This window comes from Sciurus vulgaris, assembly GCF_902686455.1.
Source record: "Sciurus vulgaris genome assembly, chromosome: 1".
Taxonomy (NCBI): Eukaryota; Metazoa; Chordata; class Mammalia; order Rodentia; family Sciuridae; genus Sciurus; species Sciurus vulgaris.
In genome coordinates this window covers 36277982-36302861 of record NC_136461.1, presented here as the reverse complement: position 1 = coordinate 36302861, position 24880 = coordinate 36277982, and the positions used below count along the sequence as shown (strand labels likewise).

Here is a 24880-nt window from a genome sequence, read left to right as displayed (position 1 = left end):
CTGGGTAGATCAGATGAGAGGGAAACCTCATCCTAGCAGTGGCTGTAGTTTTTCTCTTCTGGTACATACCTATGTCTGCAAAATTCCAGAAAAAGGGTGACATTTCTAATGTTGATGTGTGAACCCTCTTTCAGCCCTCCACCCAGCCCACAACCCAGACCAAAGGCAACAATGTATTATTCTGATTACTGAATATTTAAGAAAACAGCTGTTCAGTGCTAAACATTTAAAAGCTGTTTTCTCTTTTTGTTGTTCAGCTTTGTAAACCAAATTGAACTCTCTGTAATGTAAATGGCCCCAGGTGTTAAAAATGAACCTCATATGCACACTGATGAGGGTATACACATCTGATACTTGCTTGTCCTGGGCCACAGGAAGACTAAGTGTCCACTCACTGTAGAAAAACCATAAGTCTCTGCTCTTGTCATTGAGGTCATGTTCTATGACTTAAGTCTTCGTCACAGTCCTGGGGGGTATTCTGTTACTAGTCCACAAGCCTGCCTTCCTGAGCCCAACTTACAGTCAGGGAAGAGACTAAAGGGCTTGGGACACAGTAGGAAGTGACATAACAAACTGCCAACTGTCATCACGAACTCGTGGCAGACCATAGCCTCAATCACACTTGCCTACAGGTTACCTTATTTGGTCACTGCTACTTTTCTCAAAAGTTCTTCCTTTCCTTTCGTAACCCAAAGCTCACGGTAGTGTGGATTCTTGGTTCCCTAGATTGGCATATTTTTCTAAATGTGGTCACTCCCAGTTAGGGTTGCCAAGATCTATTTCTCTTTATGACTGTGATGACCCATTTCTAAATCAAGCCTCATTTCTCGTAACCAGACCCTCACCGCTTCTTCATGTTGCTATTTGCCCTTCATCTCCTTTGGTACTCCCCCCTAGATGTATACAAACATTCTCAGCTTGATATTTATTTATGTCACTCTTGCCCTGCCCTGAACTCTATTCAGCCTCTATCTCACAGTTGTCATAATCACCTCAAAGGTAACAACCCAAGTGGGAAATTAGCATTCCTGGAAATTACATCATTATTCTTTTTGTCCAAAAAAGTTCTGCAATCTGGGTTTTCTCCTTCTATTGTTACCTTCATGTGGTTACACAGATTTTTTTTTTATTCTAGCACCCCAGGTTTTGATTCTTGACTCAAAGATTAAGCACACACATGGATTTCTGTCTTCACTTTCATTTTTCTTGGAAAACATCCTTTACACATTTGATAGAATGTGTAGATAACTCCATTGTGATACTTGCAAAGGAAAATTCATGTCAGTTAACATGATGATGACTCAATCTTCAGAACCTCCTCCACGTGGATATTCACAGCTTCTGGGTGTGGTTTCAGGACTTGAGCCCCAAAATTCTCATTCCCTGAGAAGTGGAGGACTGGAGAAGGAATCAGACAGAGACAGAGGGAGACATGGTTCTTTCCTTGGGCCAAGGCAAGAATGGAATCCCAAGTCATGAGTCAGATATGGTCCCGTGTCTGAAGAGCCCTAAGGTGGATGGCAGAGACCAGCAGATGGCTATATCTGAGTTCCCTCTCATGGCAGAAGGACACCATTGCCTCAACTGCCATCGAGGGGGTCTCACCTCTGCCCTGGCACACCCTAACTGTGTGATCATAGAAATGTCACTCAGCCTCTCCAAGTCTATGGTGCCCCTTTGAAAGATGAAGATGTACATCAGCTTTCCTTGGTAGGCATTTGTATAGAGCAAATTAATTTATGTTGTCCAAAGACTCACAGGAGGCATTTGATAAATGTGAGTGGTCACTTGAGTGAGTTCTACAAACTGTGAGCCTCCAGTATTCTCTTGTTTGTCATTCCCGATGGCAGTTTTCTGCTTCTCACCTCAGTTACTTTGCCAAGCCCTCTCCTCTCCAACTCCCTGAAACAGTATCATTCAGCTCAAAGACATGACTTATGGCTCCAGGCTTTTGGGGCATGCAGACCCCCTGAAGACCGAGGGACCAGAGAGTCACTCCACGTACAGGATCAGTCTTCTCTCTGTCTCCAACCTGGGTCACAGGAATCTTGGTCAACCTCTTCATTCATGCCCTTCACCACAACTTGAAGATGTGACCAAACCCAAAGGTATGGCATTTAGGAGGGTTGGGGATAATCTCTGAGGATGACATTTCCTCCTATTCCCACCTCGGGGCATAGTTTCCCTTCATGGTTTGGAAGCAATGGATTGATCCCTACTTGTCCTGGCTCTGCTGCTCTCTCTGCCGGTGTCCGACCCTTCCTGGTTTGCACCTGGTTCTGCTCAATACAGCTCCTCCTTCCTTTTCATCTCAGGAGGATGTAGGTGAGGTGTCTTACATTGGTAATGGGGTAGAGGAAGGAGAAGTCGTCTCTGGGAACAACCCTGATGTATGTTTGTCATCCCCTATGTTGCTTGTAGCTTATTTTAGGTGGTAGTTGTGGGAAAGAAGCCTTTGGTGGGTGTATCTCTGCCCCAAAGCAGGTGCCATTTCAGATTATGCCATGAAGACCTTGTCTCACTGCCTTTCCCAAGATCCAGACAAATTTCAGCATCAGTGGGTTTTCCACACTTCAGTGCATTTTGGTGTTTTTCTCACTTTAAGTACTTGACTTTATGAAGAAGAAATTCTCTTATAAATTTAACCTCAGGTATTATGCCCTTTGGTTGCCAGGATTTTTACAGGGTAGATTCTTCTCTCCCACATATTCTTAACCCCACCCACTGCTTTTTACATTCAAGTTGCTAATCCTCAGATCACGGAAGCAAGGGATTAGTTGATTGGGTTAGTTTTCAAAAGCTTGGAATGCACCAACTGTTCAGATATCTTAAAGGTTACCATTGCCCTTTGAAGACAGCTTACAACAATGGGCATTCTCTCCACATTTTCAGTCTCTCCCAACATGATTTTTGACTGCATGTGAATGTTCATGTTCCTCTTGTAGCTTTCCAAGTTGTAAAAACTTGAAAGATCAAGTATGATCTATTTACCTTGAAATTACACTTAGAGTCCAGATAGTCCAATAGTGACAAACTGGAAAAGAATTAGAAAGCTTAGTTTAACTCAACAATTCCAACTGGCCAATCTGCTTCTAATGGTCGATCTGCTTCTAACTGACACATGATACCAACTGCCTCTCTGCATTGCACCCAGGGAGAACTTCCTTCTCAACATGGAAAGGTTTTTCATAAAAACAGTAATATTTGTTTATTGTGCAACACAGAAAATGCCTAGATCCTCCCTCTTGTGTTGTTCAATACATGTTTAATGAAAACCTAAGTGTGCAAAGCTCAAGTTCAGCCATCTTGGTGGGGGAGGAGGATGAGAAAGACAGGATTCTGCCCTTTCATTTTATGTGAAAAGGGAAAACAGATAGGTAGACAATTAAGTGTAATTGTCACAGAGAGCAGGAAGTGCAGGAAGAAAATAAAGATGCTGTCACCAGAGAGGACCTGCTAGGAGAGGGCACTCTCAGAAGGCTTCTTGATGGAGAGGAGGTTGAAGGTGAACCTGGAAAGTTGATATAAGGTCTCAGTGGGTGAAGAGCAGGGGCAGAGCAATCTGGGGCAGGGGAGCAAGCAGAAAGGCTCTGGGGTGGGAAAAATCTTGATGTCTTTCAGGAGCTGCCCATGATGAGACAATCATCAGGGAACAGGTTGGAAAGATCAAGGGAGGGTGTTGGGTACTCCATGACAGTCTCACTAAGGTGAAAGAAGATGATATGGAAAAGCCCTCATCTGCATGCCCAGAACAAAGATAGTATTGCACTAAATAAATGACAGTGCAATTATCACAGAAAACAGGAAGTTCAGGAAGAAAATAAAGAAGGTGTTACCAGAGAGGCCAATTGAGAAGACCTGCTTGGAGAGGGCACCTGAGGAAGGCTTCTTGTTGGAGAGGACGTTGGAGATGAGCCTGGAAGGGTGATAAGGACCTGGCTGTGTGGCGAGTGGGGGGAAGACATTGTAGAGGGAGGGACAATAAGCACAAAGGCTCTGGAGTGGGAAAACTCATGATATCCCAAAAAGCAGCCCCATGATGAGACAGTCACCTGAGATGAGGTTGGAGTGGTCAGGGCAGGGAGGTGTGTGCTCCATGATATCAGCAGAATGAAGAAAGAAAATGTATGAAAGCCCTTGCCTCCGTGCTCAACATGCTGCTGGTATTAGACTAAATAAATAATACTCAAGCAGTAGAAAGACAGGGGTTAGATTTGAGATGATGTCCCTGACTCTGACACTCAGGTCTTTTGTGACGTCGAGAAAAATCAATTACCATCTCTGACATTAGTGCTCTTGTCTATAAAATAACATTAGCAACACCTGGTAAACTGAGGCACAGGCGTGTTTTTCAACGTCCAGGCACTGTGCAAATATGGAGGAGATTTTTTTTTGGTTTTTTTTTTAATTAAAAATCATAAATTTACATAGGGCAATATTGTTTGATTCATTCTGTTTTTTTTCCCTTCCCCCCCCACCCCTCCCACCCCTCTTTTCCCTCTATACAGTCTTTCCTTCCTCCATTCTTACCACCCTCCTTATCCCTAACCCTAAACCTAACCCTAACCGTAACGCTAACCCCTCATACCCCCCCTTATATGTCCTCATCTGCTTATCAGCGAGATCATTCATCCTTTAGTTTTTTGAGATTGGCTTATCTCACTTAGCATGATATCTGGAGGAGATATTTTTGAAGCTTGTGTGCTAACACTGTGCAGGGTGCTGAGGTGAAGCAGCCTCACTTTCTCAGCTTGACCTCTGTCCATCATGCCAATACAAGTGGAGGTACGGAATGTCCCCAGCCAATAAACAAAAACAAACAAACAAACACACAAAAAATCCACAAGAGTTCTGTGCCTTCCTTCAGTCAGGAAAATCAGCAAACATTTAGGCTTCAAGGGTGAATGTCTGGAATATTCAGCCTTTGTAGATGAATAAATGTAAGTGAAAAATGTAAAATGGCATTACTATCAATCTCAACTTTATGAAAATCCGGAAAGTAGGAACAGCCCGGGGTAACCTACCCTCAGGAGAACCTGTTCAAAGTTGCCGCCTCAGGACCTGTGGCCTATTCTCTGCTTTCCTTCACTTATAAACTGAAACAGGAAGCACCCAGAAATATTAAGAAATATCAATTTATCTTTTAAAATGTGGCATCCAAACCTGACCTGGTTTGAGGAGGATGGCGATCTAACCAGTCTCAAGTTACTTACTTCCTCTCTCACTCATGAAATCAGGAAGTATTAATTGAGCATCATCAGTGTGTGCAGGTCTCTGCCTCATGCTATGGGGAAATTAGGAAATATAAAGTCCAGGAACAGCCTTCCAGGAGTCTTTGGTTGGGGTGTACATATATAAAAAAGATTGGAAAAATATTTAGTGGTAAGTAAATCTTGACATGCCAAACACAGTTTGTCTAAAACATCAGCTCACACTGCACATGTAGCTGTGTATTCTGCTCTTGTCGTTTTTTTGGAAGCATTGCTCATATCCTGCTAGGTTTTCCATAAGAATCATTTGCAGTGACTACATGCATCTAGCCACATGGTTCGCTCCACATATTGACACAATATGTGGAGCAGATGATCTGTGGTGTCTTCCTTCTACTTGGAAACACTAGATGAAACATGATAGACAAGACATGCTCCCTGCAACCTTGGGTCATGTTGTAGGACTGTACCTCCAGCTAATCTTAATTCACATTAATGGTCAACAGCAATGTCTCTGGGTCAAGGTATTCTTTCCTTTGGACCAGCTGGTTGAACCTGGGCAAGTAGTTAAATTTCTTCCTTAGTTTTCCTAACTCTGCTATGAGATTTTTTTGTGTTTAAAAACCAGTTTTAGGGTTGTTGTGAAAGAAGGCAGATAAAGATTTGAGCATTGCCCTGAACATAGAGTGCTCACTACTCTAAAGAAGACTTAGGGATGGAAAGGAACCTCAGAATGAGGGAAAAGTTGAGAGGAATGTGGTTTAAAGAGTTACATGTTTCTCTGCCTTTGGGTTCTGAGAAGGCTCAGGATCAGAGCAAAAAGAGAAGAACTCTGGCCCGCTCTTGATTAACGAATCACCTGTCATGACGATTCCACCAGGTATCAGTGACAAGTTCTGCTTCCTCAAATGTTTAAGTATGAACTTTAGATAAGTGCCCCTAGGTAAGCGTCAAAAGCAGGATTTGTTTAAGAAAACAGACTTCTCCTGAGATGGAGAAGGGGTCTATGGCTGGCGCCCTGTGTCACCAGAAGTGAAAGCATCCTGCCTTTTTGTACATTTTAGGTTTTCTTTGTTCTCCTGCCCTCTTACCCCTTATCTCTGTCCTTCCTGTGTACAATGCTAGGCCAAGGAGATGTTGGTGGGATGGCCAAACGGTGAGAAGCAGGTGGCTGGAAGGGCCAAGGTGGAGTGACTGGGGGCAGGAAGGGAGTAGCAGCCCAGGGGGGCATTAACTAGCAGCTCTCTCTCTGTTCAGGGGGTGGTTCTTTAACAACCTTCTGGAAGGGGCAGTATAGGCAGGTAATCTTGGTAATCAAAGGGTCTGGAGGCATTAACATTCCAGACTCCGAGAGGTAGTCTCCCAACTTCCAGGTCCCAGCCTCCATTTATGCAATCCAGCCCCATTACCTATCTACAATGAATGCCAGTCTTTAATTCTTGCTTCAGTGATATAAGGTGATTAAAAAAAATGGTGGTGGAAAAAAATCATTTGGATGAGTGATGAGTGAAGCGGTCAGGCCAGAAGGAAACTTGCAGCCCTGGGAGATCCAGGTTCCAAGGGATTCTTCCTGAAGTATCTTTTGTGTTTTACTCTCTGAATGCTGCATGTTTGGTTTGATCTTGGAGAATTGTGAGAAGTGAGACTGAGGACCCTCAAGATGGACAAGTCCCTTCCATTATTCTCCTTGGTGTGTTGGTCATGACCTTCCACAAGTCACCCTCCCCTCAGGTGGTCTCCTATTCCTTCCCCCACGCCCTATTCTTCTTAGTGTTTTCCTTGCCTGGTGGACATTTTATTCCTCCACTATGGCTTTATCATATTTTACTATACAAATGTCATTTTCTACACTCACTCACAAGACAGTGAGGCTGAGAAATTTTCTTGAATTTGCTGAAAGACTGAAAGAATGAGCTGAGCTCAAGGGTAATTGAGAAAAGGATTAACAGACTCCTTACAAAGAAGAACTGAATTCAGAGAGGATAGGTTGCTGGCTTACATATGTAATGAGGTGGATCTGGGCCTGCAGCCTCCTGAGTCCAACTCTAGTGCTCCCTCCACCAGCATGGCCACCCTGGATCGTAAAAGCACAGTGAATAGGGTGTGTACCAGGGACTACTTCTGAGGCAGCTGGGACTCAGACATTGGAATCCAAAAATTGGGGTCAGATTTGGAGACCAATAGGAAAGGATTCCTGTTCCATCACCCACATTCAATGGCCAATTTCCTTGAATATCGTGTCACCTCTTAGGAATAATAAATTTTTCATCCCTAAAATCATGGTAGTAGTACAAGCAATCATACCTACTGAATGTTTGATGAATTAGGCTAAGAATTCCTTGAAGTCTGGGTTTATGACTGTTTTTTAAGTAACTTGCCTAACCCATAGTTGGTACTCAACAAATATCTGTGTGCAATATGTTGAAGGGAAAGTGAGTATGTGCATGGACTTTGCCTCTGTCAGCTGATGAGACATGGGCCTCACTGTTTCCCAAGGTGAATCTTTCAGGTTAATTGACTCTAGACTCAGGTCCAGTTCTGTCTCAAACTTCTCCCTCCCACATGTAGATGAAGCAATTATCCCAGACTTAGGCAGCGCTGGTAAGAATTTCTCAGTGACAGTGAGGGAGAGTGTGTGATCTAGAAGCTTCTGCACCATGAGCAACTTAGCCCTGAGCCCCCTCACCTGCTTTGAAGGCTCTTTTCCTCCAAACGCCTCAATTTATTTCTTTATAACAATTAATTCTTCATCATTAAATAATGGTATTAGTACAAACACCCATACCTACTGAATGTTTGATTAATTACCTATGAGATTCTTATTTCTGAGTTCATGTCTGTTCTTCAAGCAGCTGTACCACACCAACTAGAAGGTAGCCTAGCACATAATTGGTGCCCAACAAATATATGTAATCAATATGGAGAGGGGAAAGTAGGTGTGTGCATGTCCATTGCCTTTGTCGGCAGATAAGGTTTTAACCTCACTGTTTCCCAAGGTGAAACTTTCAAGTTACTCAATTCTGTACTCTCCACTAAGCTCTGCCCTCACCCTTCTCCCTCCCACAAGTGGGTGGGACCATCCTCCCAGACTTAGCCAGGGGCCCTCAGTGACAAGGGAATAGTGAGTGATCCAGAAGCTTTCGCACCATGAGTGTCTCTGCTCTGAGCCTCGCCAGACTCTTGGGTGGCATCTCTGGGTTCCTCCAGCTGGCCTCCCTGCTTGGCCTGCTTCTGCTGCTCTTCAAGGCTGTCCAGTTCCTCCTGCACAGGCAGTGGCTGCTCAAAGCCCTCCAGCAATTTCCATCCCCACCTTCCCACTGGTTCTTTGGGCACAAGGTAGGAAGGAATGTAAAGGGGAGGAGGAGGGAAGGGAGGCTGCAGCCCAAAGACTGGCCAGGAAGTCCACAGGACAAAGCCTCTTGCATGCACTCAGTACCTGAGGAACACCCAGATTACCTCCCAGCTGGGCTCATCCCAGCACCAGGAGCTCACTCACTGAATAGAAGCCTGTTATGCTATTACTCAGCCTCTGTCACTCAATCCATCACCATGCAGATCTGACATCTGTCCTGGCAGCCCGGCATGGTAGAGGGCTGTGGTTGGTTCTTCCTGAGTCTTTGCCACTCCAGACTAAGCACACCTAGACCCCTTAGAGAACCCCCACTCAGAACCGGCCTTCTGCATGCTTTCTTGCCCCAGTCACTGAATGTCATACTATTTTCTGGTCCTGAGTTTTCTCTGAAACTCAGACATTAGTGTGATGGAGTCACTACCTGAGGGATGCTTGCTGAGTGGTAATGAGAGACATGAGTAATGAATATCAGGACATGTCAGGACACAGGAAATCAGTTACCTCTGCTCAGAGGGAGGGACCAAATGGCTCTGTTGGCTGCAAACTAAAGCTGTTTCCACAATGTGTGTTTTGGGGGGCAAATGTAGGTCATGGGTATAGGTGAGGAGAATGGCAGCACACTTTCTGCAGGTGAGCGTGACTGGTGTTAGACTTGCCCCCAAGAGAAGATTTGTTTATCTCTCCTTCAACACACCTTGCACTGTGAGCCCTTTGGGGTTGGGCACACCAACACTCTCTCGTACCTCAGTGCCCCCAGCAAAGCCTGGCACCTTCTGTAGAGTGAGAGGAAGGAGGGAAAGGAACAGCCTTAGGGCAGTGGAGGGACAGGTGAACTTCCTGCACTTCCAGCCCTGAGGACGGGCACAGAGCATGGTAAGGGGCAGTGGGAAGGGAGCTCTGCAAGGGATTGTGTTCTGAACACACTTAGGAGGAGGTGGAGGACGTGGAGCTCACACAGATGCTGAGCTCTCACCCCCACAGCTCCACGGAGGCACACAGCTCTATCCTACAGGGCCACAGGATCCAGCTTAGGGCAAGTTCTGGGAGACAGAAAAGGTCTGGAGACAGCACAGATCAGTCTCCAGACACAGTCCCAAATCTCTAACTTCTGCTGAAAGATCCAGAAATATGTCCCTATGGTTATGCTGCCCTTCACTGCAGTCCCAAAACCAGAAAAAGTGAAGATTTTTAAAGATTTGCCTTTTCCCTGATATCAGATCCCAAAGGACCAGGAGCTGAAACACACTCTGACATGGGTAGGTGAGTTCCCGAGTGCGTGCCCACAATGGCTCTGGGGCAGCAAAGTTCGCATCCTTGTCTATGACCCTGACTACCTGAAGGTGATTCTGGGGAGATCAGGTGAGTGAAGCCCCAATTCAACAGTTTCAGTTCTTCTCTTCTGAGAACATGCCCCATGTCTGTGAAAGTCCAGAAAAAAGGTGGCAATTCATTAAAAAATATTGAAATAATCTACATACTGTTCTCCCTGGACACACCTAGTGTATGGGCAACAGTACTGACTTCATAGTGGATATTTACAACAGCTTGTGGGCTGATTTTTTTTGTCTTATTTTTTTACTCTCTCTTCTTTAAACTCAACTGTGGTGATTTGTTAAGTAGACTACGGAGGTGATCTGTTAGGTATATTGGCCTGTATCTGAAAACAAACTTCATATCCACAGTGACTTTGATTTGAAACCTCTAATTTCCCCCTGTTTATGTAATGGGCTTACTAAGCCATCACTCATCGTGAAAACACCCCACGGCTCAGTTATATTCTTTGGCGTTGATAATATGGCCTTTGTTCCTTTCCAGCCCCTCACTGCAGTCTGCTGGTCCATGGAGCCTGTCTTTCTGACCCCTTTGAGGGTCCAGCCAAGAAACAATGGAATTGGAGGCAGTGGGAGGTGACATGGGATGAAATGTCATCAGAACTCATGACAGCTCATGGCCTCAACCTCAATTGCCCTAACTCTGCATTATTTGTCTCACCTTTGAAACTAATTCTGTTACTTTTCAGATCCCAAAGCTCCTAGTACCTACAGATGTCTGGCTCCTTGGATTGGTATGTACATCTAAAAGTGGCACTGTCCTATTAGGGTTGGCAAGATGCCTCTTTCTGATTCTCAGAGAACAAGAGTTTATGGGCCACTACCGTGATAGACCCTATATGAAACCTCATTTCTTCTCTTCTATCCAGAACCCCACCCTTCCTCAAGCTGTTGTGGGCCCTCCTGAGACTCACTCCTTCCACCTCTACTTCTAGGTATATCCAGTCTCAGCCTGACATGTACTTAGGCACCTCTTTCTCCTGCCCACAAATCCTTTCCACATTGACTTTGCAGCTGTCATAATTACTTTAGATGTCACAGCCCATTTGGGAAATTCATGTTTCTGAAAATCACCAGTCATTAATGTTTTATGCAAAGAAGTTTAGCCCTTGGCCCTTCCTCCAAGAGTCCCAGCATCAGGCTCTCTCAAATGGTCCCAGTCTCCCTCTCATTCCACTGCCCACTCACTCCACACACATGACCATGTATGACCCAGGGTACGGTTTGCTCCTGTTGAATGGGCAGAAGTGGTTCCAACACCGCCGGATGTTGACACCAGCCTTCCACTACGACATCCTGAAGCCCTACGTGGGAATCATGGCTGACTCTGTCAGAGTGATGCTGGTGAGTCTCTCTCTCCCTTTCATTTCCATTCACTCACTCGAGGCACACACTCAGATTCTTCACTCAAACACCCATCAGAAACAAGTCACACAGAATTACAATATCAGGCCTTTACTGTGAGAGTCAGGTCTTCAAAAGTTGAAGGGACAGAGTGGACACAGGCATCAGGAAAGAGTCACTATTTTATGGTCCAAGGCAGAGATTGTTCTGGTGGATATAGATTCTTCTTTCCACTTCCAAGACTTTTAGCACAGAGGACTGGAAAAGGAGTTGATCCATTTTGACAACAGGAGTACCTGTCCTCCACTTGCCTAGTCAATGGCATCCTCAGTAGCGGTGCACCTTCCCTGGTATGATTCATTCCTGGTGGACCTGAGGGCTTCCACATGGACTTGAGTGACCCATGTATTGATATTGATACCAGGTCCACATCTCACAGCAAACCATCAAAACTTATCACACCCATCAAAACTCAGCTCAATGATCTAACAATGCTCAGCAACTTTCCATGAATAATAATGAAATGAAGTGTTTTCAATATGTGGTTCATATACACTACAGGGTCTATTTGCTTGTCATGCTCTTGTCCTCATATTTGGTCTTCTGCCAGTTTTTAAGTCTAGCTCATGAATTCCAAACCTAAACAGTGACCCAGGGTCTTTTCATCAACTGAATGGTCATAACTGTTTCCCCCAGATTCTAAATTTAGTAAGCTATTATGTAAATATTTGTTTGATTTTGTATGAACATTTCTGAGAAAGAGGAATCAGAATACAAATATTTGCTTCACACTCTTAATTTGCTAAAATATATGTGGCCCAGGGATTCAGGAAAGTATACCTGGAGATGCAGAGAAAGAGGGAAGCCTAATTAGCAGAGGCCTTCTGGGGAACTGAGAAGGGCAATGATCTTCTCCCTCCCCAGGACAAATGGGAGCAGCTTATTGGGCAGGACTCCCTTCTGGAAATTTTTCAGCATGTCTCCCTGATGACCCTGGACACCATCATGAAGTGTGCCTTCAGCTACCAGGGCAATGTCCAGTTGAACAGGTTAGTGCCAAACCCTCAGCTGTGGGATCCTTGTTCTTACCAACTGGTGTAAATCTACAAGAGTTGAGTGATGCATTCTGGATGCTCACATCTATAAAGTAGGAGATTTGTGCTGAAGTCCTAGGCCAGGCCCTAATTCCTGACCAGACCCAAATGTGCCCCAGCCACAGGTCCCTGATTCCTGAATGGGGTAGAAGCCTGTTTGCTCATGCCATCTTCTACAGGCCAAATGCTCACAAGAGATGTGGCACAAATATGTGGTGTACCTCAGTGTTGTCTGTCCCCATCATTGAGGGACCTTCCACATAGAACCCACTCGGCTTCTAGGTCATGTCTCTCCATAGAACAGTCTTTTCTGCCATCTCTCCATCAGGAATTCCCAATCCTACATCAAGGCTGTTGGGGATCTGAACTACTTCATTTTTTCTCGTGTGAGGAATGTCTTTCACCAGAATGACACCTTCTACAGACTGACCACTGATGGCCGCTTCTTCAACGAGGCCTGCCAGCTTGCTCATGAGCACACAGGTTCTGACCCTAATCCTGTCTCCCTTCTTTTGCCAGGCTCAGTCTAAAAGATAGGACCATGGCCCCTGAGACAGAGGCAGGGCCCCTGCTCACATGCAGAACCTAGGACACCTCATGCTGGGCACTAGAAGCTGAGACATTAGTGTGTCAGGTACAGCACAATGCCAGTATCATCACATTATTAATGTTGAATGAGACCCATCCCACCGGCATTCAACAGGGATTCCAGTAGCTATGCTCCTGAGGGAGGCAAGCCCTGGATCAGATAGTGCTGGCCTCCCACAGTCCACACACCTGTGCATCCTGAGTTCTACATGGCAACCAGATTGTCATAGAGGGTACATGGCTTATTAGGGGTTGCTGCAGCTGTGTGTTCTGCCTTGTAACTTCTTTCCTGGGACAGATAAAGTGATCAGGCAGAGGAAGGCTCAGCTGCAGAATGAGGGAGAGCTGGAGAAGGTCAGGAGGAAGAGGCGCTTGGATTTCCTGGACATCCTCCTGTTTGCCAAAGTGAGTGTGTGGGAAAGAAGCCTGTGGCTTTGCCCAGGAGCAGAGCAAGGGACAAACCCTGCTCTCTCATCTATGGCCTCCTCAGATGGAGAATGGAAGCAGCCTGTCTGATGAGGACCTGCGTGCAGAGGTGGACACTTTCATGTTTGAGGGCCATGACACCACAGCCAGTGGTATCTCCTGGATCTTCTATGCTCTGGCCACACACCCTGAGCATCAGCAGAAGTGCAGGGAGGAGGTCCAGAGCCTTCTGGGGGATGGAGCCTCCATTACCTGGTGAGTGAGAACTGAAGAGGTGGAAAGGCCCTGCCTCTGATAAGGACAAGTGCACGTCTTCCTGGGTTCTGCCTGCCCATCAGGATGTCTTTCACTTCAGGGACCACCTGGACCAGATGCCCTACACTACCATGTGCATCAAGGAAGCCCTGAGGCTCTATCCGCCAGTACCAAATGTGAGCAGAGATCTTGGCAAACCTATCACTTTCCCTGATGGACGCTCCTTACCCAAAGGTATGAGCTTTGTATACTCACTTTGTTAAGCTTTCTTAGAGAAAAGAAGGATCAGAAATCCACCATGTTTTAGCTCTTATGAACCTCTCAGTCTCCCTTACCTCCTCTATGGAAAGGATACTTTGAAATTTGGATGAGTCTTATGAAATGCTTGACATGGAGCTTGAAATTAGAAAAATCTCAATAAAAAATGTGAGACTCTAGATTAAATATCGACCTCCAGATATTAGCCTTGTAATTGTCAGTACTTAAGAAGTGCAAGGGAGAGAATCATACAGATCTGGAAGATGTGACTTTTTTCCATGTGTCAAGGCAAAGGAGGGAGAGCCTGAAAACCCATGGTACAAGTCAGGTGGTCCAGAATCTAAGGAACATTGAGGGTGAGAGAAGAGAAAAGCTGGTATTCCTGCCCTGATAGGAAGCCACCCATTGTCTCACCCAGCATTGAGTCTGCCACATCCCAGCTGTGTGAATGTGGAAAAGATAATGGACCTCAGTGAAACTCCAGTATATCTTATGGAAATGGGAGCTAACCAGTGTGTTCTGAAGGGTGCCTGGGAGTGTTGGGTGAGAGCACGTCTACTCCCACTGGTTCACGCAGCGTATTGGATGACTGTGTGTTGTCACTTCATTTACTACAGCAGTGAGTCTCCAACATTTTCTTGCTCTCAATCCTAGGCTCATGGTTTTCTGGTCCTCACCTTTGCTCAGGTGCTTTGCCATGCCAACATTGCCTTCCTGTAGTAAAATCATCCTGCACAAAGTGATGACTTCTGGGATTCAGGCAACTTAAGCATGCATGTTCCTTCTGGTTGAGAGACCAGGGCTCTGGCCCACTGGCATAATTAGTCTTCTGTCTCCTAACCGTCCCACAGGTATCATGGTCACACTCTTCATTTATGGCCTTCACCACAACCCGAAGGTGTGGCCAAACCCAGAGGTATGAGGCCCTGTGGGGATGGAAGGGGATTGTCTCCCAGGACCAACACCTCCTCCTGCTCCCGCCTTGTGGATCCTGTCCCCTCATGGTTGGAAAGCAGGGACTTGGTCCCAACTTGTCCTGGCCCTGCTGCTGTCTCTGCAGGTGTTTGATCCTTCTCGGTTTGCACCTGGTTCTTCTCGACACAGCCACTCCTTCCTGCCCTTCTCAGGAGGATCAAGGTGAGATGTCCTCTGAGTGGCAATGGGGTGGGAGAAGAGGGAGTCTGTCACGTACGTCCCCAGTATGTGTAATCCCCAGTTTTCTATGTGGCTTCTTCATGTAGGCCCTTGTTTGTTGGTTTTTGTGGGTAGATGGTGTCGTGTGTTTGTGTCTGTGTCCAGAAGACAGGACACACTCGGAGAGTCTGACCCACTGTCCTTCCCATGGCCATCTTGTTGGTGACTCAAACACCAAAATACACAGAAGTCTGAGGCACAAATGTCATTGTGTCTTGGTGCTTTCTTCATTTTGGAGAATGAATTTTCAGAATTAGGTTTTTATGTGCACACTTCCCTTCAGGTGTTTGTTTTCCTCAACTGTCAGATATCTTAAGAGGTGGATTTCTTTTTCTCCCCACATTTCCAGTGAGCTCACCACCTTTTCTACTGAATTCTTCAGTGGTCACTGTAATGCATCATTGAAGCATTTCCATATATTTAGCATCACACATTGTCGTTCTTACCGTAGAAGCCCTATGTGTAAAGTGCGCAGCCTATTGTACAAGGGTGAACACCAGTGAGTGTGATTTCATGCAGTATTGGCTTCTGCCCTTCAATTTTTGGTCTCATTTTAATATTCACAATTGGTGTCCATGTTGCTAGTCAGTAAAATGCTGCCTGTGGAGATGGATCTCTACCCCATAGTTCATGGTATAAGATGAGGAAGCTAAACTTCCTCTGAGAGAAAACTCACTATTAAATTGACACAGAGCACATACTGTCTTGTACACTCACAAACATACCTGAAGTAGCTATTGAGCTAAATAGGCCCATGCAAAAGGGCTTGCTGTGAAAACCCAACAAGACTATAGGAACTGACTTGTGAAATACAGATTATTGTAAATCTACTAAATAACTAATAGGAAAATTTTTCTGAGTCCAAAATCCTGTGACTTTTACAATGCCGAGTTAACTTTCAGAGAACAGGCATTAAAAAATTGTCTGCAGAGAATTCATATTTCTCAGAAATATTTATCCTGTAATTGATTCCTATCAGATACTAGCTACAAATCATGGCACTGACACTGGAGGGCAGGATAGTATAAGGTAGATCATTACTATGTAGAAATGCTTTTACTACGGGGGTCCCATTGCATTCATTTTATTTTTACAGTTCAATTAATCTAAATCAAGTAGAAAAGTATTAAAACATTATTTTTCTCTGTGCCAAGCCCTGTGCTCTGATGCAGTTTTCCATTCTTGGTTCAGTGATAACAGAAAGGCGATGTTCAGAATCAGACACCTACCACTGAGACAGACGACCTTTTTTTTTCCTTTTTGTCACTCTCTTATCACTCATTGAAGAGCTCAAGCAATGTTCTATGTCCCTGGCACTGTCAGAAGCCCTAGACTGTGGTGGCTACTTGAATAAAACACTGATGGTAGCTTAGGGACTTGGGAAAGAGAGGGACAGCCAGCAGAAGGTAGGGGGTCAGCTGGCCATTGTCCTGAGCCTTGAGGCTCAGGGATGAGATGTTCAGGGAGAGATAGAGGGAGGACATCATTAGTGACCTCAAGAAGATGAACTGAAGCAGAAAGTGGGGCTAGACAGGTAAGAGGTGTGTGAGGCAGCAGCCCACAGAGGGTGTGCAGGGAGCCCAGGCCTTGGATACTGCCATGACTGGTGGAGGGCATGGAATTAGGGAGGCAGGGGGGCAGGAAGACCAGTGAATCTTGGATAGAGAAACTGAAGATGCCAAGGAGGGATATTTCTGGAGTGGAAGTCTAGAGGTGCTGGTGGACCAAGGATGTGAAAGGGAGGCTGGAGCCTTGACCCCTGGGTGGGCGGAGATGGATCCCCAGCACAATGTCCTAATCAGGAGCTGACATCTGATTCTGCTGTCCTTTGGCTCCCCAGATAGGATCCCAGGGAGTGTGGGCCTCACCTTCCCACAAGGCCCAGACCAGTGATAGCCACACTGAAGAGTCAGGAACCATTTGTAGAGAGAATAAACAAGTCAATGACTAATTCTTAAAATGAGAAGTGTTATTTGATTTGATTATTCAGTGTGCCAGCCTTTTCTCAGCAGAGATTTCATGCCTACAAATGTAGAAGTAGGGCCAGAGCTTCCCTGCAGGAGTAGGGGTCTTGTCAAAGGGCAGGAGAGTGTGAATCAAGGCCAGAAGCAGAGGGTCTGCCATCTCTCCTCGTAGGAGGTTTCCCAATGCTCAACTCTTTTCAGGAGCTCAGGGCTCAAAGCCTCCCCAGCTCAGAATGGGGTCTGAGACCACTTTCTCTGTCCCTGCCTGGTTCAGGAACTGCGTTGGGAAGCAATTTGCCATGAATGAGCTGAAAGTGGCCGTGGCCCTGACCCTGCTTCGTTTTGAGCTACTGGCGGATCCCACCAGGGTGCCTGTCCCCATGGTACTCCTTGTGTTGAAGTCCAAGAATGGAATCCACCTGCGTCTCAGGAAGCTCCAATAATTTTGGTGGGGGGAAGGACATCTCTGCGGGCCAGCTGCTTGACATCTTGTGTTTGTGTCACCTGTTCCTGTACATCACTTTTTGCCCACATCCTGCTTTCTATCTTTTTACCTGCCCTTCTTCCCACCTGCCTGCTCTCCTGCCTCCTGGCCTCCTGTCTGTTGGCCTCTGTCTCTCACCTTGCTCCAGGCTCCCTATCTGCCTCTCTTTCCATCTCTACCCTCCTGCCTGTATCTCTCTCCCCTCGCCACCTGCCTGCCCACCACCCTGTCTGCTCCTTAACCAATCATTTTCCCTTGTGTTGCCTGTATGTCCATCTGTGAGTTTCCTGCGGCTGCTACAATAAATGACAACAACCTCAGTGGTTCTGTATGACAGAAATCTACTTCCTTGTGGTTCTGAAGATCAGAGTTCTAACATGGGTCTCACTGGGATGCAGCCAAGGCAACTGCACTCTCATAGCACATCCTGGGCCATTGGTGTGCCTCTGCCTTTTGTCATCTCCATTATCTGGAGCTGCATTGCTGGGCTTCAGAGCCATGATCACTATTCAAATCCAGGACACCTTTGAATCTCTCCATTTCTGTCTTCACAAGAAATCTCTATTGTAAAAATCTTTGTGATTACATTTTGCCCACTGTGAAAATACAGAACATTCAGTCATCCCAATATTAGGATGTGTACGTTTGTATATTATTGTACATTATTCACCTTAACACACTTTTTTCCTGTCACTCAATCTGTTCATCTATATTTCTCATGAAAATGTCTGTCCTAATGTCTTTATCTTCCCTCCCTCTTGCAATAAAGTTCACAAAGTTGGATGAAGTTTCCATCTTCCCTTGGAAGGAGATGAAGGGAAAATGATGGAGAATGGGGAAAAGAAGAAACAGGTCCCTTCTGAGGAAGGAGAAGATGACATCTTTCTTGTGATGTCAGGACTCTGCTTGCCAGGTGCAGCCCACCCTCTACAGGATGGGACCTGTCTGCTCAGGGATCATGGGACCCCCCTGATGCCCCACAACTGCTCAGTTTTTTATGGTTCCATGTAGCTAAGTTTAGGCAAAGATCTCTTCCCTTAGAGTTAAAAGAGCAAAGCTCACACCTGTTTGGAAAAGAGAAGATGCTCCTCTTTTTTATCCAAGGGGTAATGCTTCACATGCTAGGTTTTAAAAAGTATCACAAGCTACAGTTTTGAGCCGAGTATGAGGGCCACCTGATGGTGCTCTGCACCCTATTTGGACCTACTGAGGGAGGTGGGAATGCACTGACCCTGTCTCTTGCCTGGCTGCTGATGCTCCTTACTTGCCTCATATGAATTATAACTTACTTCTATTGCTAGTTTGCATCACAGGATCTACTGCCCCCAAACCATTCCAAACCCATGGCCCTGGATGCCATAGACCAGCATCACTAGATTTCTTTGTTCATGGTTTGATGCCACCTTTTATCTACAAATGGGCTTCTCCCCAGAGTGCCAATAGCCAGGGCTTCCTCCCAGGCCCCTGGATTCCCAGGTCACTGAATGAGTTCAGGCCTGCTCTAAGAAGAAACTACTAAGGGCGGGCTGAACATGAAGTGCCTGATCCAAGGATTAAGGAAGGAGAGTGAGATGGGAACGTCCTGGACAGGCTATACAGCAGTTCTTATGGCATCAGGTGGGACAGGGGGCTCATGCTGGCCATGCTCAGAGAGCAGAGCATAAGGGGTGCTAACTACCATTATGACACTCAGTCCTGTGGTAGCAAAGGAGGAGCTGCACCACATGAGAGCAAGTGTCAATGTCTGAGTCCCAGAGGTGGAGACCTGACCCTGACCCAGGAGTGGAGAAGGTGGGCAAGAGGGAGAAGTAGGAATGTCCACATGTAATAGGTGACTTGGGTTCTTGCCTCTTCCATACAAATAAAATAACCAAAATGGATTGGAGAGTTAAGAGATAGCTCACAGAAAGGCAGAAAAAGTTTTCAAATCAGGTGACTATACACACACACACACACACACACACACTCACACACTATTATATAAAAAGTATTCAATCATTCAACAACAAAAATACAACCATCCCAATGCAAAAATAGATACAAAACTTCAGTAGACTTCTCCCTGAAGAGCATGGCTTTATGGTCAATAGAGGAACATGAAGATATATTCAACATTATTAGTTGTTATAATAATGGCACAAATCAAAACCACAATGAGATACCCTTAGGGTGGCTTAAATCATTTTTTAAGGAAAACAAGATATATTGGATATAATGTGGACAAATGGTAACTTTTATGCATTATAAATGAAGGTAAATTGTTTTAGTCAATTAGGAAAACAAGGTGGTGTTTCCTCAGAAAGCTAGAAATCGAGTTCATAGTATAGGATTCAGCAATTCCACTACCATGTGTTTATCCCAAACATTTGAACACGGATACTACAACAGATCTGTTTATTTTCATTTCAGCATTGTTCATAAGAGTTACAAGATAGAGCACACCCAGCTGTCCATTGACAAATGAATGTACTTCCAAAAATGTGGCTGGTACATACAATTGAATATTATTTCATTATAGAAAGCTATGGGCTCTGACACCTGGTATAGCATGAATGGTACTGATGAGAATATGCTCAGTGAAGACAGCCAGACACAAGAAGACAAGTCTTGTAAGCTTCCATTCATAGGTAGTACAATTGGCAATTAATTGCACAGGTACAGAAACAAAACTAGAAAAAGTAGATTCGAGGTTAGGAAGAAATGGGAAAGGGTGAATGGGGTTTTTGCTTAATGGTTACAATATTTCTGTTTGAGGTGATGAAAGGTTTTGAAATAGTGGTGAGGACTGCAAAAGATAATCAATGTAATTAATGCCTGTAAATTGTAGAATTCAAGTTGATCAAATTGTCAAGCTTATATACTATATGTTTTACTCTTCTTTTTTATTGGCTCTTTTTAGTTATACATGACAATAGAATTGATATAATTATAAAAGCATAGAATATAATTTGTTCTAATTCAGTCCACAGTCCTTCCCCTGTCCCTCTCTTCCTCCCAACACCTGTTCTCTCCTTTCTGCTCTACTGATCTTTCTGCTATTGACTTATAGGGGTTTTTTAATGTTTTTTAAATTTGTTCTGTTTCATTATACATGACAACAGAATGCATTTTGACACATTGTACACAAATGGAGAACAACTTCTCATTCCTCTGTCTATACATGGTGCAGAGTAACACCAGTCTTGAAATCATACATGACAACAGAATGCATTTTGACACATTGTACACAAATGGAGAACAACTTCTCATTCCTCTGTCTATACATGGTGCAGAGTAACACCAGTCTTGAAATCATACATGTATATATGGTAATAATGTCTGACCCATTCTACCATCCTACCCACCCCCATAACCCTGCCCTCTGCTCACTCCCCTCTGCCCAATATAAAGTTCCTCCAATCTTCCCTACCCACCCCCATTATGGGTCAGCATCTGCTTATCAAAAAATACTTTTGGCCTTTGGTTTTGGGGATTTGGCTTATTTTGCTTTGGTATGATATTCTCCAGCGCCATTCATTTCCCTGCAAAAGCCATAATTTCATTCTTCTTTAAGACCCAGTAATATTCCATTGTGTAAATATACCATAGTTTCTTTATCCATTCATCTGTTGAAGAGCATCTAAGTTGAATCCATAATTTACTGTGAATTGAGCTGCTATAAACATTGATGTGGCTGCAGCACTGTAGTATGCTGATTTTAAGTCCTTTGGTATAAACTGAGGAGTGGTATAGCTGGGTCAAATGGCGGTTCCATTCCAACTCTTCTGAGGAATCTCCACACTGCGTTCCAGAGTGGTTGCACCAATTTGCAGTCCCACCAGCAATGTACGAAGGTACCTTTTCCCCCACATCCTTGACATCACTTATTGTTTCTTGTATTCTTGATAATTGCCATTCTGACTGGAGTGAAATGAAATCTAAGAGTAGTTTTGATTTGCATTTCTCTAATTGCTAGAGATGTTGAATATTTTTTTCATATATTTGTTGATTGATTGTATTTCTTCTTCTGTGAAGTATCTGTTCAGTTCCTTAGCCCATTTATTGATTGGGTTATTTGGTTTTTAGGTTGTTAATTTTTTTTGAGTTCTTTATATATCCTGGAGATTTGGGTAAGTCATATGTCTCTAGAAATATGTTGATGTCTTCAAGATTTTCTATTTTATTGGAGTATAAATTTTTAAAATAGTTTCTGATTATCTTCCATATTTCAGTAGTTTCCATCATGATATTTCCTTCGTCATAACCAATTTTAGTAATTTGAGTTTTCTCTCTCTTATTCTTCCTTAGCATGACTAAGGGTTTTTTATTTATTTTTTCAAAGAACCAACTATTTGTTTTGTCACTTTTTTTGAATTGTTTCTTTTGTTTCAATTTCATCAACTTCATCTCTGTTTGTAATTATTTCCCATCTTTTGCTTTTGATGTGGATTTACTCTTATTTTCTAGGGCTTTGAGATGTAATGTTGGGTTATTTATTCATTGACTTTCTATTCTTTTAATTAATGAACTCAATTCATTGAACTTTCCTCTTAGCAATGCCTTCATGATTCCCCAGAGATATTGATATGTAGTATCCCTATTCTCAAGTATTTTTTTTTATTTTATCACTGATTTCTTCTATTATCCATTCATCATTCAATAGTATATTATTTAGTCTCCAGGTGTTAGAGTAGTTTGTATTTTTTATTCTATCACTGATTTCTAATTTTATTCCATTATAATCTGATAGAAAGCAGGGTATTATCTCAAATTTTTTGTATTTGCTAATTGTTGGTTTACAGCATAAGATATGGTCTGTTTTACAGAAGGATCTATGTACTTCTGAGGAGAAAGCGTATTCGCTCATCGATGGATGAAATAGTCTACATATATCTGTTAAGTCCAAATTACTGATTGCATTATTTATTTCTATTGTTTCTTTGTTTAGTTTTTGTTTGGAAGATCTATCCAGTAGTGAGAGAGGTGTGTTAAAGCCACCCAATATTATTGTGTTGTGGTCTGTTTGATTCTTGAATTGAATAGGGTTTGTTTGATGTACATAGATGCTCCATTGTTTAAGGCATAAATATTTATGATCATTATGTCTTCTTCTTGTATCATTTCCTTAAGCGATATGAAATGTCCTTCTTTGTTCCTTCTGATTAACTTTGGCTTGAAGTCCACTTTATCTGATATGAGGACAGAAATTCCTGCTTGTTTACACAGTTCATGTAAGTGATATGTTTTTTCCCATCCTTTCACCTTAAGTCTGTGAATATCTTTGCCTATGAGGTGAGTCTCTTGGAGAAAGTATATTATAGGTTCTTGTATTTAAATCCAATCTGCCAGTCTTTGTCTTTTGATTGATGAGTTTAGAACATTAATGGTCAAGGTTATTATTAAGATATTATTTGTGTTCCCAGTCATGTTGGTTTATTTCTAGTTTTTAATCTGAATTAGTTTCTCCTTTGATTGACTGTACCTCTAGTGGAGTTCCTCCCTTTGTGGGTTTTCCCCCTTTTTCATTTCATCTCCATGGAATATTCTGTTGAGAATATTCTGAAGTTCAGGCTTTCTGATTGCAAATTCTTTTAACTTTTATCATGAAATATTTTTATTTCATCTTCAATTATGAAGCTTAGTTTTGCTGGATATAGGAGGCTTGGTTGGTATTCATTTTCTTTCAGAACTTGGTATATGTTATTCCAGAATCTCCTACCTCTGAGGGTATGGGTTGAGAAATCAGCTGAGATCTGTATTGGTTTCCCCCTATATGTAATCTCTTATTTTTCTTTCATAGTCTTTAAAATTCTATCCTTATTCTGTATGCTAGGCATTTTCACTATAATGTGACTTGATGTGAGCCTGTTGTAATTTTGCACATTTGGGGTCCTGTAACCCTGTTGTATTTGATTTTCCATTTTATTCTTTAGATTTGAGGAACTGTCTGATATTATTTCATTGAAAAGATTGTTATTCCTTTGATTTGTATCTCTGAGCCGCCTTCTATCCTGAGAAAACTTAAATTTGGTCTTTTCAGGTTATCCCGTAATTCTTGGAAGTTCTTTTCACCATTTCTTAGCATCTTCTTTCCATGGTCAACTCTATTTTCAAATTATGTATTTTTTCTTCATTGCTGGAGGTTCTGTCTTTCAAGTGGTCTAATTTGTTGGTGAAGCTTTCTATTGAAATTTTTAATTTGGTTTATTGTTTCCTTCATTTAAAGGATTTCTATTTGGTTTTTCTGTTTGTTTGTTTGTTTGTTTGTTTGTTTGTTTGTTTGTTGGAGAATCCTTATCTCTTTATTGAAGTAACATTTTGCTACCTGTATTTGCTCTCTTATATCATCCTTTACTCTGCAGATCAGTTTAACTATGTACATTCTAAATTCCTTCTCTGACATTTCTTCCACCATGGTGTTGATCGATTCTATGTTTGGAGTATCTTGATTTGCTTGGGGTTATTTGTTCCTCTGCTTTTTCATGTTGTTTATATGTCTATCCATCTAACAGTATGAATCTGAGGCAGTAGAGTTTCTACTCTGTAGACATATAGTGTCCCTGACTACTTGCAGTACCTCACTATTTAGGGTGAGACAAATAATAACAACAATGAATGTAAACAATTTATAGCATTAAATTAAGTAGTCCCTACTAAAATGTCTACAATGTTAATTATCACAATAAACAGAAATGATATGATCACTTATTACCTATAATGAAAAGAGCAAGTTTGCAAAAGGGTTTACATTTTCAAATGGTGGACAGGGAGAGAACAGAAGTGATGTAGGATGTGATGATTATGAGGGAGAAGGGGAGAAGACAAATAAAAGACTAAAGGAAGAGATAACAATAGAGATTAGCTATTAGCAGAAGAAAAGAGAGAATCAAGGGAACAGACCAGAGAAAAGATATATATATAAAGCAAAATTGTTAAAATTTTGAAAATAAAAATAAAAGAGTACAAAATAAAATATACTAACCAAAACACTAGGATGTAATGTTCAAAAAAACTAATCCATGCAAAATAACTGACTTCAAAACTGCTATAAGATAAGAAGAAAAATAATAGGAAACTGTATAAATGTCCGTGTACCATTAAGGTAATAATTAAACAGTGAAAAAAAAATCTTGATGAAAAGTTAAAGAATTCTTTTCATTGGGGTTCAAAATATTCTCAGATTCTCTTCTAAGTAGTTTCAGGTGGGGTCTTCAGACGTTGCTGAATGCTAATTGGTCTGGATATTTCAAATCAGCACACCTCCATTGCCCAGTACATGTTGGTCCACACTGGAACACTTTATACCAGGGATCTCCCCTGGGGTTCCACTCATGTCATGGGAGAACCAATTTTTAGTTCCCTACATCACCTGCAGACCACACATTTCCTGGTCTTGGGTTT

The 24880-nt window shown here is 43.1% G+C and overlaps 2 protein-coding genes across 2 annotated transcripts in view; one reads left to right on the top strand and one right to left on the bottom strand.

Moving 5' to 3' along the window:
- The window catches only part of CYP4X1 (cytochrome P450 family 4 subfamily X member 1), a 238861-nt gene that overhangs the window by 116703 nt on the left and 97278 nt on the right, over nucleotides 1-24880 (bottom strand). The gene's annotated exons all lie outside the window — the stretch shown is intronic.
- Nucleotides 8315-18283, top strand: LOC306670375 (cytochrome P450 4A11-like). The gene is made up of 12 exons (XM_079155071.1): nucleotides 8315-8546; nucleotides 9780-9921; nucleotides 10583-10627; nucleotides 11110-11237; nucleotides 12162-12286; nucleotides 12660-12814; nucleotides 13218-13324; nucleotides 13410-13600; nucleotides 13701-13834; nucleotides 14710-14774; nucleotides 14919-14995; nucleotides 17291-18283. Exons 1-12 carry the CDS (start codon nucleotides 8358-8360, stop codon nucleotides 17457-17459), a joined length of 1527 nt encoding a protein of 508 aa, XP_079011197.1. The 5' UTR covers nucleotides 8315-8357; the 3' UTR covers nucleotides 17460-18283.